Source organism: Temnothorax americanus, unplaced genomic scaffold, assembly GCF_048541705.1.
Source record: "Temnothorax americanus isolate GAGA-0224 unplaced genomic scaffold, ASM4854170v1 Scaffold10, whole genome shotgun sequence".
Lineage (NCBI taxonomy): Eukaryota > Metazoa > Arthropoda > Insecta > Hymenoptera > Formicidae > Temnothorax > Temnothorax americanus.
The window spans coordinates 1373580-1391594 of record NW_027509231.1 but is presented as its reverse complement, the minus strand read 5'-3'; the positions used below and the strand labels follow the sequence as shown (position 1 = coordinate 1391594).

The following is an 18015-nucleotide window of genomic DNA, read 5'->3' as shown; positions in this document are numbered from 1 at the left end:
AAATGTATGTATGACGCGTAGACTGAATTCGAAAGGTAACGATTGAATGATAACAGTTAAATCTGTCTAGACTGCAATATCGATATAATTACATAAAAATGGGTGACGAGTAAGACGGGGGAAAGAAAGCGTTTGACAGACGTCAGAGTGGACGTCATACAATAGCCGAAAGGAGAGTAGGAGAATGTTAAGCACCGTTAATCACCTTGGTCACGTTCATTTTAAGTCACGTTTCCGACTTGCTCACGCACATGTTCGAGGAAGATCGTCGTCAATCGCCGGTCACACTTCCTGCCTTTAAACGTGAGAAAAAAACGAAATCGAAGGGCTGATCTACAAACTAATCCCAGGAAGCGAAACTCATAGCAGGTAACAAAAGTTATTTATTGCATGCACATGTTATTATACTTTCGTAAATTTATTACGCACAATATGGTATTTACAATCTTACAATGTTATAACTTATGCATTTTTTTTATATCAAATCAGTATTTTCAATAAAAGCATAGATTAAAATTATTTCAAGACTTTTTTTACAAACGGATCTTTTAGACTTACTTTAAGACAAGAAAGGTCATGCATAAGAGTTAAGATTCACTCTGCACTGCAGTCAGCCCGTTTATTTGTTCGTGCGCAATGTGTACGCACGCATTTCGCACTGAATACCGCGAATCTGGCTTCAAGAGAAGGTTCGCATTTATCAAAATAATCAGAGTTAAATGACATAAAGATGATACCAGTTCGGCCGATGTAAATTTGATTCGCTTATTGATCTAAATTAATTAATGATCAATACAAATCCATGTTTTTCGATTTAATGTCTCGATCGCGACGAAGTTTCCATGTGTTCTGTAAGAATGCAGGTTCGAAGACCTTTCTTCAAGGCGAGCAGCTGTCGGGGACAAAAAAACCCACTCTGTTTTGCTATCAGAACGCTTGGCATTCCTCATAGCAAGAAGATGAACCATACATGACAGCATGCGCGCACGCACACACGCACACACACACACACACACACACACACACACACACACACACACACACACACACACACACACACACACACACACACACACGCACGCACGCACGCACGCACGCACGCACGCACGCACACACACACACACACACACACAAACACACACACACACACACACACACACACACACACAGGGTACATAATATATTAAATTAATAAGAGGCATTAATTCAGGTTAAGTGACTTGATAAATTACTCGTAGCGTAACATGTAATAAAATACACAGGTGCGGATAAATCGTAAAAAAAGGGAAAGTATATATTTACTTAACGTAATATGCCACACATATATTTTACGTGCTAATTCATGTACAATTTATACACAATGATGAAAATGATTAAGTAAACGTATAACAAGAGTAGCGTGAAATTTATTCTGAATAAATTTCATTCTCTTGATGTAATGGTTTGATAGACACATTGCTTACAAACTGACGAGTACACTTCTTAGGGCCGATTGTTCCAACCTGTTGGTAAGCTAACTAATAGTTAAATCATATGTCTATCTTTGTCTAATTTAAAGGAAAAACAAAGACATATGTACGATTTAACTGTTAGTTAGATTATCAACAGTTTGAACAATCGGCCTTTGTTCATTTATTTACTAAGTAATGGAGAAATTGATGTATCTTTATTGATTCAATTGCAGCATACTTTAAAGTTATAATCAATTTAATTTGCGAACGGCTTTGATTTAAAAATCTACTCAAAGGGAAAATTACAGAAGGTAATTTAGGGACGGCTTTGATTTAAAAATCTGCTCAAAGGGAAAATTACGAAAGGCGTTATCGAAGATCTCTGTGAAAGCGGTCGAAACGAATTCGTTAACTAGGCTCCTCGTCAGTACGAAACCTGGCTGCCACGTATAATTAATTATTTTATCAAGGATACTTTCTAAGAATCGCTTGCCAAATAGAAGATTTGTAATGTGAAGCTCTAAATTGCTGATTGATTGGACGTCCATTTGAGACCGCAATTTCTGTCCCGGCAACTTGGTCACGGTGGTCGTTTGTATGAGATCATCTACAATAAGGAAAAATTGTAAGGCAAATAAACGCTTTAATATTTCTGCTTTTTTTTTACTGCAGCCATATTAATATCTATAATATTAGTGGCAAAATATCGTATTTTCTTACATTTTACACCAGATTTACAATAAATTTAGTAATCAAATGCGAATTTGCTAATATAGCACTTACACAAAGCGAGCGTGAATTTTCCTCTAGTGGTTATAGCGGAGCTGAAGAATTTTCCTTCAAATTCGTAATTACCCGTCAGCCTTTTCTCTGGGAAACTTTGCGTGTACACAACCTAATTGATGCAATGTTTTGTTTAGTTATTTCGTCACCCATCATATTACTTCCACTTACATTTTCCATAATAAAAGTTAAATGTCATATACAGAAGATATGCAATCATGCCATTAATATATTTTTATGTTTAATATATATATAAGGTATGTGCTCTATAAGTGACAGATTCTCCGACTACGGTGACGACATAAAATTACGTATGTACAATCGTACATAATGCATGAATGTAAAGTAAGTACACAATGTTACGTTAATCGAATATCTATATAACGTATAATTATATCGACGGACAGTGCATGTACCTTGTAATTTCTCAGATCGGAAACGAATTTTGTCACTTTGCTGTTAGACCATCCAGTCTCGGTGACATTTCGAAGGGTTAAAGTAAAGCCGAAATTCGGTACCCCTCTTACAGCCGTTATCTCTCTGGCAAAGAAGGGATCAAATGGAAGCACATTGTATTTCGGTAAACCGGTTTTGAAGTAAGGATTTAACTTATTTAATCCCTCTCGCACGCAGACGTCAAAACCTGGTACGTTGGGGTAACAATTCTTAAAGTTGTCCTCTAAAAACAACAGTAATTAATAATAATCCATCTTAAATATACATTACGAAAAAATATTGAGCAAGGAGTATCTGGGACGATTAATTACAATATGTTAAAGTTAATATCTCTCTCGATATATTTTTTTATACAATTTTACTCTAATTAAAACAAAATAGAAAATTATACAAAACTCAAGCTATTTATGACCGCCATTTATGACAGCTGAATTAAATTAGTGCGGATATGTGTGATGTTTAAGAATTATTGTAAAAATACGTTTTAACATTTAATGTTAATATATACGTATTAACACTGAATGCACACACGTAATCGCACATAATATAACTTTCACTTCCAGGTATTCCGGTTTTGATAGTACCAATGTATTCCTTAAGAACATCTCACTCATGTACTTCGCATTCTATTACAAAATAGGAGATAATACATTATGTAATATATCAACAAATAGATTGCACGTCTATTTTTGCTAGAAGGTATAATTTTGCATATTTCACTCTAAATAGTCATTAAATTATATTATTTTTATTACTTTGTCATTGTTCAAAACAAAAACGCAATGATATACGCGTTACGTTCTTTTTATAGTTTATAATAAGCACGAATTCACAAAGGGAAGAAAGAGATTTTCTTTTATTTCTCCTGTTCTTTAAAGATTCAAAAACATTGGAAAATCTTCGTAATTGACTATTTCCGTCTAACATATTCATTTCTTTAAAGATTAGCATTAAAGTCAAAATTTGCAATCTCTAAATTTTATGTATTATCGAAATATACAATGATGAAAGTGAATATAGGATACAGCTAAAAAAACTAACTGCGTCATGAGAAAAGAGCAACAATATAATTTGATTTCACGTATTACTTTGAGTGCGCATTTATATGGTTCAAATAGTGTAATTAACCTTTAACTCTTTAATGAAAGTAATATATTTCGTAATATTTCATATCAATAACTTTGCCCGCCACTTCTTTTGAAAATATTTGATCAATCAATTCTTAACTTGATATGTGATGTATACATATAAGTATAATAAAAATTTTGATTGTCGAGAGAAATTTAAAGAGAAATTTTTCAGAGTGCGTCGTATCAAACATCTTGCGAATTCTGTTGGACCGTTACGAATCTGTTGACTTCACTGTGAATGCTGCGCTTTTTTTATATACCGAGAGAACACCGAGCACATTGAAATGACCGGCGCGGCCGCGACGTCGGAGTTCACTGCACGTGCGGTCGTTGAAGTCAGCGAAAATTACTTACCGAAATCGCCAGCAACTGTGGCGCGCAACAGTAGCGCAAGCAAAAAAGCCCTTAGCTGCATCTCTTCGTTTTCTCTTTCACTCTTTCTCCGTTCGATAAATCTGAAGTACGCAAAATAAAAACACCTTGATACTTATCGAACGATAGGCGATTCACTTGTAGTATTACGTGGAGGAGCGCGTAGCGCTTTCACCGTTTGCGATACATCTGAGAGAAGGGTTAGCGTACTGCTTCCGAGTCGTGAAATTTTGGTGGATATTTTACGTAATTTCATCGGCGAAAACATCAGAGAGAAGGGCGTCGTATGGTATTCGAGTGGGAGCAAGAAATATCGTGAGAAGCTCTCTTTCTTTCCTGCTGCTTCAACATTTGGACCAGTTTCTTCGTGCGCTAACGTTACAAGAGAGAAAACGCATGTTGTGCAGCTGATTATCTAACGTTACATCGCGCGGTTAAAGGCGAAACAATTCGCAATCGGTTATGGAATAGTGCCTACAGACTTTCGATACACGTGTTGAACTAAAAATGTTTTTTACTACTATACTTAAGATTTATATTTACTAAATATTGTCCGTTTTTTCTCTCTAAGCTTCTATGTACAAAATACATCTAAATTAAATATTAAACAATTTATCTAAAATAGAAAATTATTCATATTTTTTTCAAATATATATAAATTCGATGTCGTTAGAAGCATGCATGGTTCAAATTTTCTGATATTCTGATTTTATTAATAACCGATAAACACGGTTTATCGGTTTTCTAGACTATATGTAAACTAAGTCTTCTTAGATTCGGGTTTAAAACAAACGCACTTTATTATTTTTACATTATTTGTGATTACACACAAATGAATTACATTATATAATTAAAACTTTTAGCACACAAAGAAATAAATCTACTTTCCGACCATTTATTGATTTTAATAAAAAAAAAAAAAAAACTAACTGGTTAACAATCTTTTTCAACGCCAATTGTTGTTTTCACTGTGAAAACACTCACTCTATTGAATATTTTAAACACGTGTTTAGTTTTTTATTGTGTAATTGTAAAACATATAAAAATAATATAAATTTTCTATTTAAATTATATTGTACATTTTTTTATATTGTAGTTTTAATAAATATTACTGCTCAACATTATGTGTTGCGATTAATTTGGCGCTCAGTTTCCCGTTTTTTAAGAGATTTCTAATTTGAATTAATTTTTATATTTGAATGATTTCTCAATTCATTAAAATTTAAATTGATTATCTATTCAAATTTTAAATCATGCGACTTGAGAAGAGATAATATATATTAAATTCTAATAAAATTTATGTAGCTTTTCTATACAGTTTTTATATAGCTATTTATATAGCTTTAGCTTTATTAGCTATTTGCTTACCTAAGTTTTTAATGCGAAGCTCGAAAATACCGTAGATGTTCACTCAGCAAGGAGAGACACCAGATTTGGCTATCGTTTTCACTTATCCAACTTGATCTGATATAAAAGAACGAACTCTTAAAAAATGCAAAACAACGAGGAGAAATACTAGTTCTTTCAAGGGATCGTAGTTTTTGTTAATTATGAATGTTTGTCAGACAAACGAGACATTATACGAATCATATATGTGCAAATAAACGAGCGCGTTTGTAGATGAGACGCGTCTCAAGAACGTTTTTTAAAGATATTTTTAAAACTTTACCATAACACGTTTTCAAGATTTACACAAACTTTACACGAAAAACATTTTGAAAACTTTCTGAAAATACATTTGAGTTAAATTTTATAAGATATTTTTTGAAGCATGTACAGTTATTTATGTTATTATTGTTATTTTTTAACTGTAATATTAATTTAAATATAATATGGCCATTCTAATTATAATATAGCTTATAAAAATGTTTGCTATTGGTTAAAATTTGGCACTCTAATATTTTTTATTATTCAATATATGTCACTACGATATAATTAAGATTTATAAAAAAGAATTTTTTTCATTCGAGATCTAAATAAATTAACTTCTACATTTTTGGCGTAGATGATTCAGTAAGGAGGAACGTTTAGCCAAGAAACATGATATTACGTCATATTTGTCAAGTGCTTATTTCGCCAAGAAGAAATGTTTACTGCTGTTATCTTGTGTGTCCTCGTTTTTTCCATGCTAAAATGTGTTTTTTATTATACCTGGTTGATAGTATCGAAAAAGCCATCTAGCTATAAAAAAGATCTCACTTTCTTAAAGAAACACACCTTGGATTTACATAGTTTCGTATGAATGTATTATGAGATACGCTTATATTTTACCAAAGAGTTTTTGTTCATTAAGTTTGTTAAACTTTTGTTCATTCAGTTCGATTAAATTTGTATTATTTATTTTAGGCGTAAATAAGTATTGCCAGTGATTTCGCGAATATTTCCGACCATAATATTTCAGTAAATTATATATTATTTATTAAAAAATTATCTATGCTTATATAGATATATTTTTTACATCTTATTGAGAACTACTTCAAATATATTTTAATATCTATTATAAATTTTATTTTTAACATGAGCTCCTGCATGTAGATAACCATGATACACTCGTGCTTTGAAGGTAATCGCATTCTTTACAGCTGTCCGAGAATTCGCAGAAATCATTTTCTTAATCAAGAGATTTAATAGAAAATTTAATTTAAAAGAAAACTTTAAACATTCGGGGAAATAGTATTTATTGTACACTCAAATAATTTTAGTTTTAAGTATTATTTGTTTTAGTAAACAAGTACATATATTTCTAATATGTATATAATTATAAAGTATAATATATTATATACTTTATAAATTATAATAATATTTAGAACTTAGAACATATTATTATAATATTTATTTTTAAAATTGAATTTTACAGAGTATATATTAAGATTTAATGTATGCTATTACATTATCTTTAATATTTGAAAACATTTACAGCAATATTGTTCGTAAAAATATATATATTAAAATATGTCTGATTCTGTTTTGTTTATTCTTGCTAGTTATTAATTTAATTTTTATGCGATATATTGTGTAAACTCACATGTATGATATCACAAAACGTTCACTGTTCCCGATATTCGACATTACTTTTTAGGTCTCGTTACGTAGATATTTAGTCATTTAAAAAATCGCGCGTGTACATACATATATGTACAAATAAGTATAAACTACATGATTCACGAGCATGATTTACGATCAATATCAACATATTTATAAATGTACGTAACACATATTAAAGCAAACGTACGATTAATGTACATTAATAATATTTTTATATGATATTAAACTGTGATATATATCACATGGATTGTATTAACACTAGTAAAATAAATTCCAGCAATATCTTGAAAATTTTATTAAACTCTGAAATTAATTCTTTGTAATGTGGCAAGCAAAATAAGATTTAACAAATTAATATAAAAATTTAAAGGCAGAAAAGTTTTTATAGCTTTCACAATTTTTTCTTTGAAATTTATTTTACATTTATACATTTTAATGCAAGCTTTTGATATATGTAAAAATCGTTTTTTAATATCACGTGATTTACGTGATTTACGATCTGTTATCATAAATATTTATGATGTCAATAAATATTGTCTAATAATTTAAATGCTCTCTTGAAAAATATTCTCTATACTAATTTAGAAAGTAATTTTTGGATGATATAAATGTCTATACCATAACAGATCGTAAATCACTGAATGCATGTTCATTCTACCGAAATCTCATTGCATAATGCTAACAGCTTAATTGTAGTCAAATGCAAATGACTCGTTACATCATGCAGAGTACACTATATATACTCTTATTGCGTAGCGTCCACAATTGCACTTGATCAACACAGACCTGTTGTTTACTTGTAAGATTATTGTCTTACTTCGTGAACTTCGCAGTTTTGCAGATTTGTGCCAAGAATCCAGTGGTCATCTATTTATTCGAAATAACAGACAAAATAATTTATACAATTTTTGCGATTCTCTCTAAAAAATAGTTTTGGCATAACAGTCAAATAAAAATATTAAATTTTATATTAAATTTTAATACAAATATTGCATATGATAGTCGAAGATAAAAAGAGTTTGAAATAAAAATAGAGTAATTTTACTTTTTTTTATGTTAAAAGCAGATAGAATTAGATAGAATTCCTTACACATCTTCTTGCACAAGATACTCGCAAAACTTAACTAAATATTGATTTTACCAGGTAAATCTTAACAGCGTAACTTTGTTTTAAATGAATTTGTCCCTGAGAAGATTGATTTTATTTTATTTCTACGATTGTATGACTCTCTTTTTTACAGAAATTGACTTTTCTAACCGTATTTTGCATACAAAAATATTAAAATAACATAATAAAAAAAGACTATACATTAAATGACTATATAGAAATAAACTATAATAAAAATGATAGATCACAGGAAATCTCGTTGTCTTGTATCGTCTGCTGTTTAGCATATTACCAAATTCTGGACGTATCCTGTAATCAAAGGTTAATTCGTAAAATTGATGTTCACAATTTCTTCAGTGCTTGTGTCAGCTTATTCTCTGCAGAAAATTGCACCTATAACGCTGATTTGTACATGCAATATATGCTTTCGTCACGATCAAAGCGCCGCGCGCTGCAAATTTCTCATTATGTGAGCGTGCGGCGCACGGCCAATGATTTATACGCGAGACATCATCGCATATATTCTGGATAAAGGCACTTTCGTCTAGCCGTCTCCACGGTCTGGATAAGACTCGTCTGCTGCGTTGCAGACGACGAAGGAGGCGCAGGTGCATGCATGTTGCAGCAGTGAAAGTATCCGCGAGTGCAGCTACGATCTGCCGTCTGTCAATGCCCTCTCTTAACATATATAGTCAGTCTTATTCTAACGGTGCCGTTTATCGCGCCGATTTCGAGTCTTCAGTCGAATTCGTCGTCGTGCCCGACGGTGATCCTTGCTCGTGATAAGATCCTCGTGACTAGCTTCAACAATAGGTACGATTGAAGTCGCGAAGGTGGATACTCTGCGAGTCTCTATAATCGAAACTTTCGCGAAACTTTCGTCTTCGTCGTCGCCGTCGCGGCTGCATTAAAAAATTATGACTAAGAGGCTGTGGGCCATCCTCCTTGTCGTCGGCTGCACGGCAACTCTCTCCTCCGACAAGAACCGTGAGTAATCAAGCCATTTTCCGCGAATTTAACGTTAGCATCCCCTTAATAGCATCGCTGAATATTCATAAAGTTATAATCATGCAGATCATGCTTGAATTTGAATCGCAATTTGCAAGAACGATTAGTTTCATTACAATACATAAACGGTGCAATAGTTTGCAATTGATTCCTGCTAAGAAATTCGATCGTATCGAAAAGATGTACCAAGTAAATTGACTGTTAATTGGAGTAGCATGGAGTAGAATGTAACGTTCATAGAAACACTATAGAAGACAGAAATAGGACGCAATTTATTTTATAATTGTAAGAACACATTTAATTATTTTATACATATACCATCAGTATAAAAATAACTGAAATATTTTTCTGTAAGAATGAAAAAATTTCTAACTCAAATTACGTGTAATTTTCTGCACGTAATAGCGTTGCATTGTCGCAAAAGCCGGATCTTTGTTTTTGCGGAAAATATACTATGTTGTAATCATCAAATATCAAAGTTCAGCATAGACGTAAAGTTTCTGTCTTTATTTATTTAAATTCGACGAGCCTATCTCGTATAATTAATTCAAGATTACTATATCAATTATTATTTACAGATTTACATTATAAAAAATGGAATACAGCGCTCCTGATAAAAAAAAAAGAAATTTGTAACAAATGAATATGAATGTAAATGAATATGTATATGTGTACATGTATATGTGTACTGCTCTAATTATGCAATCCACTTAATATACGACATACTAATCATTGGCCAATCCTGACATGATTTTGTAAAGCATTAGAAAAAAACGATCATAAAAAGAGCTCTTAGCATAATTTCTTGCAGCTGTACCAATTTGCAATACTTATTCTTGAAGGTGCATTATCGTCACGAGATACTTTCACTTTTAACGCGACTAGAGTTTAACACGCTTTTTACTTTCATTGACGCTTTTACTTATACGATCTGGAACGTCAAATTTCTCCTGCTTCATAAAGAACATAAAGAAGAAATAATATAAAGAACATATAATTTTATCATACAATGGAACAATACAATGAAACAATACAAAACATACGTGACTAAACCGCATACTTTAAGTAATATACAGCCGACACATGTATAATAACATTCTACTCGTAGCCGAATATGTGAAGCAATGTTCCAAAAGCGATCCAAAGCTGATAACTTGTCTGATCGGCGCTCTGCACTTCCTACGACCTTATCTGAAAATCGGAATACCCGAAATTGAGTTACCCTCGGTAGAGCCGTTCCGTGTAAGTTCAATCTCTCTAATTTATATCCATTAATTTCTTCCAAAAAGAAACATTTTGAATAAAAAAAAGTGTTATGCCTATAATATTACAACAATATAAAAGATTATGTACTTACAGTGCTCTGCTCTCACACTTTGAAAAGCACCTGCCGAATCTCGCAGGTTTAAAATCAGACTTAATAAATTGTACTATACGCAGTGATACAAATATGTAAAATTCAAGTTCCAATTTACACCGTTATACATTGGCTACAGCATATTCTATCTATTCCAGATGGACGAACTGTCTCTCTCCCTGACAGGTGGTACGAACGGTTATAAGATTCAGCTGCGTGACCTTTATGTAAAGGGAGCGAGTAACTATTCGGTGGAGGATATTAAACTCGGCTCACCCTTTCAAGCCATAGTACGAATGCCGGCCCTTATATTAGACGCTCATTATTCCAGGTACGTAAATTATATAATTGCAATTATATAATTGCGTTTATTAAACGAAGAAATGATATACGTTAAACGGAGTGCGAAATAACTTTTTATTATATTATATATATTTTGGGGAAAAAGTATATCTGATATATTCATTCTTTTTTTATAAGCGATAGAAAATTTAGTTCGATAATAGACTGTAAGAGACATATAATTTGAATAATTAAATTTTTTATTATATTTAAACGACGGAATCTCTATTTCATCAAATTTAATTCCTGCACAGTTCTGGTGTATTAATAATTTTGCCTGCAAGTGGAAACGGTACATTCCACGCGCGTTTCGGAGATGCTAGAGCACTAGTCAGAGGAACGATCTCGACGAAGTCGCGAGAGGGAAAAACGTATATGAACGTCGATAACCTTGACGTCGTGCTCAGCGTGAAAGATGTGCAAATGAGAGTCAGCAAGATCTTTAACAACAATCGAATACTCAGTAAGCAATTTGCACACACAGTCTATAAATATTCATAAGACACACATATCCATTTCGAAAAGTGTCTTAAATTTACATTATAAATAACAATATTAATAATGGATGTAATAATAGAATATCATTCTTTTCATGATATTTAGTGTAATGAAAGTCGTTAACTTATACAATTAATTTTTATCTTTATATTACTCTTTAATTCTTATAGCCGAGGCGATTAATCTTTTCCTTCGAGAAAATGGGCAAGAAGTGTTGAAATTGATGGACCCGCAACTAAAGAAGAAATTGTCGGCACTCTTTGCTGGCATTGTCAACCAACTGCTGCGACATGTACCAGTGGAATCGTTCCTTATACCTTAAGAAATCTATATTATATCTTTATTAGTTACCATTAGTTTTTTTTGTTATTGAAATCAATGATATATTTTAAGTATGCACGGGAACTAAATAACTCATTATTGCAGCAACTTATCAGGCATTTTTCTAATTAAAAAAGAAAAAACACAATGTGGACGCACATTTAAATTATTTTTTAATTTTTAAATAGCAGATTGATTTTATTTTGATATTTTCCAAGAATTTTTATATTTGAATAATATATGTATATAGTATATTCGTGACTTCTTTAAAAAAAAGAATTAAATAACACAATATTGAAAAATGTATTAACTTCTAACTAGCTTGTCTATAAAAAAATTTCAAAATCTTAAATAAAGGTACTTAAATGCAGGTGACATAATGTTTATACGCTATTTTTGTAATTTACTCGCTTATTCATGAAAACAAAGTATTGATTGTTTGGTCCGCCAATCAAGGATTGAACAAATTACTTGAAAAGAACATACAATTATATTCAAAGATTAATAGATATAATTCTCGTTGATATGTTCTTCTATAAAAGAAATATATTATATGTTAATAGTAATTGTAATTGTTGGTTACATCATAGTAAATCGAGGTATATACAGAGGTATATAAATCGTTATCATGTTAAGTTTCAGATGTGGTATTATAGTTTTAGTGCACAATTAATGGAATTAATGGTATATTATTAGAATAAAACGAATGTACTTTTATCATATAAATATATGATAAAAATTAATTAATTCGTTTATATTTCCGTTTATTACTTACTACATTTTGCACAATATAAACAAATTGATTATAGCGAGGTGTATAGACTAACAATAATTTAGAAGAAAACTTTCAAGAGAGTTAAAAATTATTCGGGAAAATCATTAAATTTATATATCTGGCACTCTTTATATGTTTTCCTTGATATTTATTATATATTACACCTGTGCTTTTTACATAAACAATCACTAGTGGAAATAGCAGTAACACAATAATAGTAATAAAGAATATTCTATGTGTTTACACGTTACATAATTATACAATAAACTCGCCATTGTCGCACTATTCACACGCATGTCGATGTCGTGCAAATCTAATTGTAAATAACACTATCAGAAGTACGCATAATGAGAAAAAAAAAGAACTCACGTCAGGATGTTCGCAGACTTCTGAAAGAGAAATTTCACGTTCCTTCGCACCGATTTCGAGCAGTCGACTAAAATATTTGCGATTTCCAAATTCGACGCTCTTCATATACTACACTATACATATACGTGCCCTAGCAGAAAGGAAGGGCTTCAAGGGAACGTCTTCGAGAAGGATATCTTGGAGAATATACGGTTGCTGGCTTCAGTAAGACGTTCGTCCCAGGTTTGCGTGAGGAACGGCAGCATCGTGCGATACAAAGTCGGCCAATATTCATTCACGAATCTCATGGCGGCATTATCTGAAAGTGAAAATTCGTAAAGTTCTCTGACGGCTGTGACGATCACGTCACGAAGAATGTCGACGCGTAAGTAGGAGGTAAATTAACCGGCTTCTGCATTATGTAACGAGCTATTACAGCATAGGTATCAGAGTTCCCCATCAAATAATTATCAAGGAATTGCTGAAGTGATATAACAAGACAATTAGAAATAATGAAACAGGCAATTACGGCAATAAGATCGAAGGAATACAAGTTTCGCACCCAGTGCCTCCTTTTGACATAACTCGTTTAGCTTATAAAAAAAAAATCAATTCTTATATTGTTCATGGAAATATGGAAATGTAAGTCAGGTAAACGCGAATGCGTCTTCAGCCGGAGAATATTTTGAAGGAACTGTTTTTACTTACTGAGTTCCTCGTTACCGTTGAACATGTCACTGAACCAGATCTGCATCTTTCCGATTTCCGGGTTTAGATAGAAATGGTCGAGCGTCCATCTATCATTAGCTACAGGTCCTTCCAATATCCACGTGGCTTTAATGTCTTCCATGCTAATATTGAAGAATCCTAACGAGATAGGTAATAAAATATATTATACATCTCTTGCGTGAATAATTAAATCTCATTAATACGAATGTATCTTAATATGTTGCTTATAAAATCTAGATTTAATAAATCCCGAAAATATATGTTCTCTTTATCTCTGATATACACTCTCTTTATCAATGAAATATAATAAGAAATTAATTCTAGTGTGATTTACGTTATTATCTGTCATTAAATGATAATGGAATTATATGCAAGGAAAAGTTAAATAATAACGAGCATCTGTTTAAAGCAAGTGCATATGTTTTCTTTTGTATTTTCGATATTTTTTTTAAATACATTTTATAGTGTTTTATATGGTGTAAGTGATATGCATATATTAGAAGTATTGTCAATATTAAAAGTAATTAATTTGCATACCTTCGCCGCCAATTTGGAAAGTTCCAATGGATCCATCCGCCTTGTAATTACCCTCCATAAGCACCTTCGGCAAATCGACATCAATCTCCAATTTGAAGAAATTGTCGGAATAGTGCGGTCTCACAGCCAAGAATTGAGCCTTCGCAAGTCCATAGGTGTTGACATTTGTGACTGTTATGTCTGCACGTAAGTCATTAGCTTCGTACACGGTTCTTTGTTCTTCGGTAAAGTACGGATCCAAGACCGGCAGATCGAGTTTCGGGATACCTTTCGGAAAAGATTATTAAAGCTCACGCAATATTATATAATATATTAAAATGACATAAATGAAATAATGGCAAGTCTATTTTTGTTTATGCACATTTAAACAATAATAAACGTAATGCAATTTTGACAATTTCAATCGATTCAAATAAAAATATTATCAATGCTCAATTTTTAATACCTGGGATGAAGTTCGGCCATGCTTCTTGTACCGCAAGTCTCAAGCAAGACGAATAATCATCTGCATCATGTTTGCAGGTTTGCACAGCTGTGTAAAAAGTATATAATATATTAATAATAATAATACATTAATTATGTATTTTAACTGTTATACCAAGTTGCGATAAAAAATAAAATCCAAATCTTGTTATCATGTACTCGGATATTGTTCACTTTTATCATTATCTGCTAATTACCTTATAGTATATTTAAATATTAATTCCACCGAGTACTTAATTATTTAAGTATTTAATTGAAACATATTTAGCATTATGTGTCACTGTAACAGAATCTCGCATAAACTGGGTTAGGAAATCCTATATACAAGCTTCGAATTTATTGTGGTTAATGTTAACCTTTCCTTTCTCCGATAGTAAAACCACCCACAAAGTGCACCGATCAATTGCGTATCAATTTTGATGTTTCGTCAAAAAATAGAGAGCTATTAAAATTAGCATAATTGGGGATTAAAATGTGTGGAAAAATGGTAAAAGCATATGATTAAACGTTTAAACTTCTGCAATTATTATCCGCTCAACCGTAAACGTCTATGCACATGCAAATTTACATTCAAAATTACTTAATCATTCTCAATTGTAGATAAATATAATTTCATATAAATTTATATTCAAAATATTACCAGGATATTTTTTATACAAGGAACAATCTTGGGTAAATATAGAAAAAAACTAAAAAAAAAAGTTTATATGTTAATTGTGTTTTTGCCAAGCGGTGTAAAATTATGTATTTGTGATTGTTGCACTGTAGATCGATTGAAGATTGAAACAAGAAAATAATTGTAAATCTGCAAAAAAAACAAAAGGCTTGTCCTTTTTAGTTGAACTTCTTGCACGAAGTTCAGCTTAAAAAGAACAGACCTTTTATTTTTTTTCAAATCTACAATTATTTTCTTGTTTTAATCTTCAATCGATCTACAGTGCAACATCACAAATAGCTGAACTTCTTGCACGGTTCATTTTTTCTCTTTTTCTTTCCAACATGAAAAGAAAAAGAGAAAAGATGAACCGTGCAAAAGTTTTGCTGAAAAGAACAGGCCTAACGTTAAAAAGACTGCTGAAATTAAAAGATAAATAAAAGAGAACGGTGAGAAAATAGTAAATAATTTATTTAAAAATCAATGTAAATTATGCAACATATTAATGCAAAATATTTTTTATTTCTATAATCTATTAAGCACAAATTGTTATAACATTTATTTCTTGTATACCAAAATTTTATTCTTATTTTGAAAAATCGGAAACTCATTTACAGTGACGTAAATAATTTTACTCAGAAATAAAAATAGTTAACCTATGCTTATATGCGGTCCTCTTTTCATTTTAGATGTCTCTATACGAAGTTTGTTCATTAAAAAAGTTGTATATTATACCTGCTATTAAATTATTATCTTATTCGCTCACGCTTGTATCTGATTTACTTTGTGGTAATGTATGATTCATTTTGTCATTGCAAATTTCTTGAAACCAGTTGCTAGTTTTGCATGGATAAAACATAAGAAAGCGAAAGTAGTATCTGCGTCATAATTAATATATCAATAAACGCGCTGAAAATTGCGTTACATGTCTTATTTGTACAGATGATGTAACTTATAATTCATATAATTAATTATAATTTTTTATCTCAATAGCACATTGTAAAAATGACATTATCAATTACAATTCATAATTTATTTGTAAGATATGCCATATATATCAATTGATTCATCAAAAATCGATTAAAGTGTTACACACATCAGAGAGAAAGAGAGAGAGAGAGAGAGAGAGAGAGAGTTTGTGTGTGTGTGTGTGTGTATATTATTTAATTATGTATATATTACATTAACACTTCAACTATTCGGCAAATTGTTAAATTCGTTAAATTTGATGGTTGAATTTTTTAATATGTAAAAATTGTTTTCTTTTATATAAAAATTATATACAAGTAATGTTAAGTAATGTTATATACAATAACGGAGTAGTTGTCGCATTATTAAAGAGAAACAATTATCTCCAGTAAACAGTCACAAAAGATTTTATGTCACATGGGAATTGACGTATTATACGGCACATGAAATTTAAAACTCAAAAGATGCACGCGTACTTTCCTGTCCGCACACTTGGGAAGTTATTTTTAAAACTGTTATAAATATTGCTCGAAGTTAGGTAAAAATTTTCTGATTAACTGGCTTCTTACTCGAGACAATATTGAAACGATGTAGAGACAGTCAATTAAATTTGAAGTTATAGAGAATTGATGGTTGAACAAAGGACTTACGAAGTTCGAAATCCTGAGCCGCGGCGAGCACAAACGCGATTGCGCAGAATAGGGCGAGCGAGCAGAACGACATCTTGCCTGGTTAAAAATCCTGGCGGCTAGCCTGGCCAATTATAAACACTCGGTTTATATAGTTTCTCGGCCCAAGGACTCTGCAAAGATACGTTGCAAAATTGCATGTCATTAAACACGTGAGAGGCGAGGAGCAGCAGCGGCACTTGATCAGTGGCGGTAAACTAAAACGCGGTTGTGACAGCTCCGGGAAATGCGCATCTCTATTGTTTAGGCTACCTTCAGCAAGTAGTGGTGAAGACGAAGGGAATGACTGCTCGTGCCATGGACATTAAGTTATAATTGTTATTTTTATAAAACTTTATACACTTCAAAAATCAAACTCAAAAGAGGTTACTCGTTCAAATATTTTTTTCATCTTACAATTAGTATTATATTTGTGCACTGTTACGTAAAAATAAAGAATTTTAATTGCTAAAAAATTATAAGAAGATCAATCTAAATAAAAGAGATGAAGAGAAAAAAAGAAGAAAGAAAATACCAAAATAAACAGAAAATATTACAGAATTAAGAAGACAAATTTTTTTGTTTTAAAAAGGAAAAAATATAAAGAATTCTCTGACAAATCTCGTGGCAGACACATTTGTAAAGAAAGAGAAAAAAGAAGAATACTTTTAGCGACTAAGATCATCTTTTTGATTTTTATTCTATATATTTTTTTTTATTTCTCATTCTTTGTCATAGCATTGGCATTTTGGGCTCGGTGCAATTAAATTGCGCTCACATTGTTGCGCTTTGTGAAGCAATTTAAGTTCTGAGCACTGCATAACAATATGATGTTTATTCCTTTTAACATTATCGTTATCTTTTTTTTAATTTAAAATGAGATAAATGTATATTTATGCTGTAGACAAAGAAAAAACAAGAGAAAAGAGCGAGATAAAATATAATTATACCTGCATAAATTAAATAATATATTTTTAAGT

At 31.4% G+C, this 18015-nt stretch overlaps 3 protein-coding genes across 4 annotated transcripts; 1 reads left to right on the top strand and 2 right to left on the bottom strand.

Annotated features, from left to right (window-relative positions):
* Nucleotides 1-551: 551 nt before the first annotated feature.
* Nucleotides 552-5656, bottom strand: Jhbp16 (Juvenile hormone binding protein 16). Of its 2 annotated transcripts, XM_077411420.1 has the most exons (5): nucleotides 5561-5656; nucleotides 4175-4275; nucleotides 2651-2913; nucleotides 2235-2346; nucleotides 552-2058 (listed from the first exon to the last, which is right to left on the bottom strand). In XM_077411420.1, exons 2-5 carry the CDS (start codon nucleotides 4233-4235, stop codon nucleotides 1754-1756), a joined length of 741 nt encoding a protein of 246 aa, XP_077267546.1. In that variant the 5' UTR covers nucleotides 4236-4275; nucleotides 5561-5656; the 3' UTR covers nucleotides 552-1753. The 2 variants fall into 2 exon arrangements, with proteins under 2 accessions (XP_077267546.1, XP_077267538.1); XM_077411412.1 differs by lacking the exon at nucleotides 5561-5656 and having other exon boundaries at nucleotides 4175-4759.
* A 3294-nt stretch (nucleotides 5657-8950) lies between these two features.
* On the top strand, nucleotides 8951-12102 carry LOC143901043 (protein takeout). The gene is made up of 5 exons (XM_077412979.1): nucleotides 8951-9332; nucleotides 10462-10595; nucleotides 10869-11041; nucleotides 11307-11515; nucleotides 11721-12102. Exons 1-5 carry the CDS (start codon nucleotides 9263-9265, stop codon nucleotides 11870-11872), a joined length of 738 nt encoding a protein of 245 aa, XP_077269105.1. The 5' UTR covers nucleotides 8951-9262; the 3' UTR covers nucleotides 11873-12102.
* A 671-nt stretch (nucleotides 12103-12773) lies between these two features.
* On the bottom strand, nucleotides 12774-17169 carry LOC143901051 (circadian clock-controlled protein daywake). The gene is made up of 5 exons (XM_077412988.1): nucleotides 17018-17169; nucleotides 14706-14792; nucleotides 14261-14527; nucleotides 13703-13861; nucleotides 12774-13313 (listed from the first exon to the last, which is right to left on the bottom strand). Exons 1-5 carry the CDS (start codon nucleotides 17088-17090, stop codon nucleotides 13165-13167), a joined length of 735 nt encoding a protein of 244 aa, XP_077269114.1. The 5' UTR covers nucleotides 17091-17169; the 3' UTR covers nucleotides 12774-13164.
* Nucleotides 17170-18015: the final 846 nt, after the last annotated feature.

Coding starts and splice junctions, on each gene's coding strand:
- Jhbp16 (XM_077411420.1), bottom strand. CDS start 4,235: ATGCAGCTAAGGGCTTTTTTGCTTGCGCTACTGTTGCGCGCCACAGTT. Junction 2,914..4,174: donor CACAGTTGCTGGCGATTTCG/GTAAGTAATTTT, acceptor TGTTGTTTTTAG/AGGACAACTTTAAGAATTGT. Junction 2,347..2,650: donor CCGATCTGAGAAATTACAAG/GTACATGCACTG, acceptor TGCATCAATTAG/GTTGTGTACACGCAAAGTTT.
- LOC143901043 (XM_077412979.1), top strand. CDS start 9,263: ATGACTAAGAGGCTGTGGGCCATCCTCCTTGTCGTCGGCTGCACGGCA. Junction 9,333..10,461: donor TCTCTCCTCCGACAAGAACC/GTGAGTAATCAA, acceptor TTCTACTCGTAG/CCGAATATGTGAAGCAATGT. Junction 11,042..11,306: donor TTAGACGCTCATTATTCCAG/GTACGTAAATTA, acceptor ATTCCTGCACAG/TTCTGGTGTATTAATAATTT.
- LOC143901051 (XM_077412988.1), bottom strand. CDS start 17,090: ATGTCGTTCTGCTCGCTCGCCCTATTCTGCGCAATCGCGTTTGTGCTC. Junction 13,862..14,260: donor TTTCCAAATTGGCGGCGAAG/GTATGCAAATTA, acceptor CTATCTCGTTAG/GATTCTTCAATATTAGCATG. Junction 13,314..13,702: donor CAACGGTAACGAGGAACTCA/GTAAGTAAAAAC, acceptor TTTCACTTTCAG/ATAATGCCGCCATGAGATTC.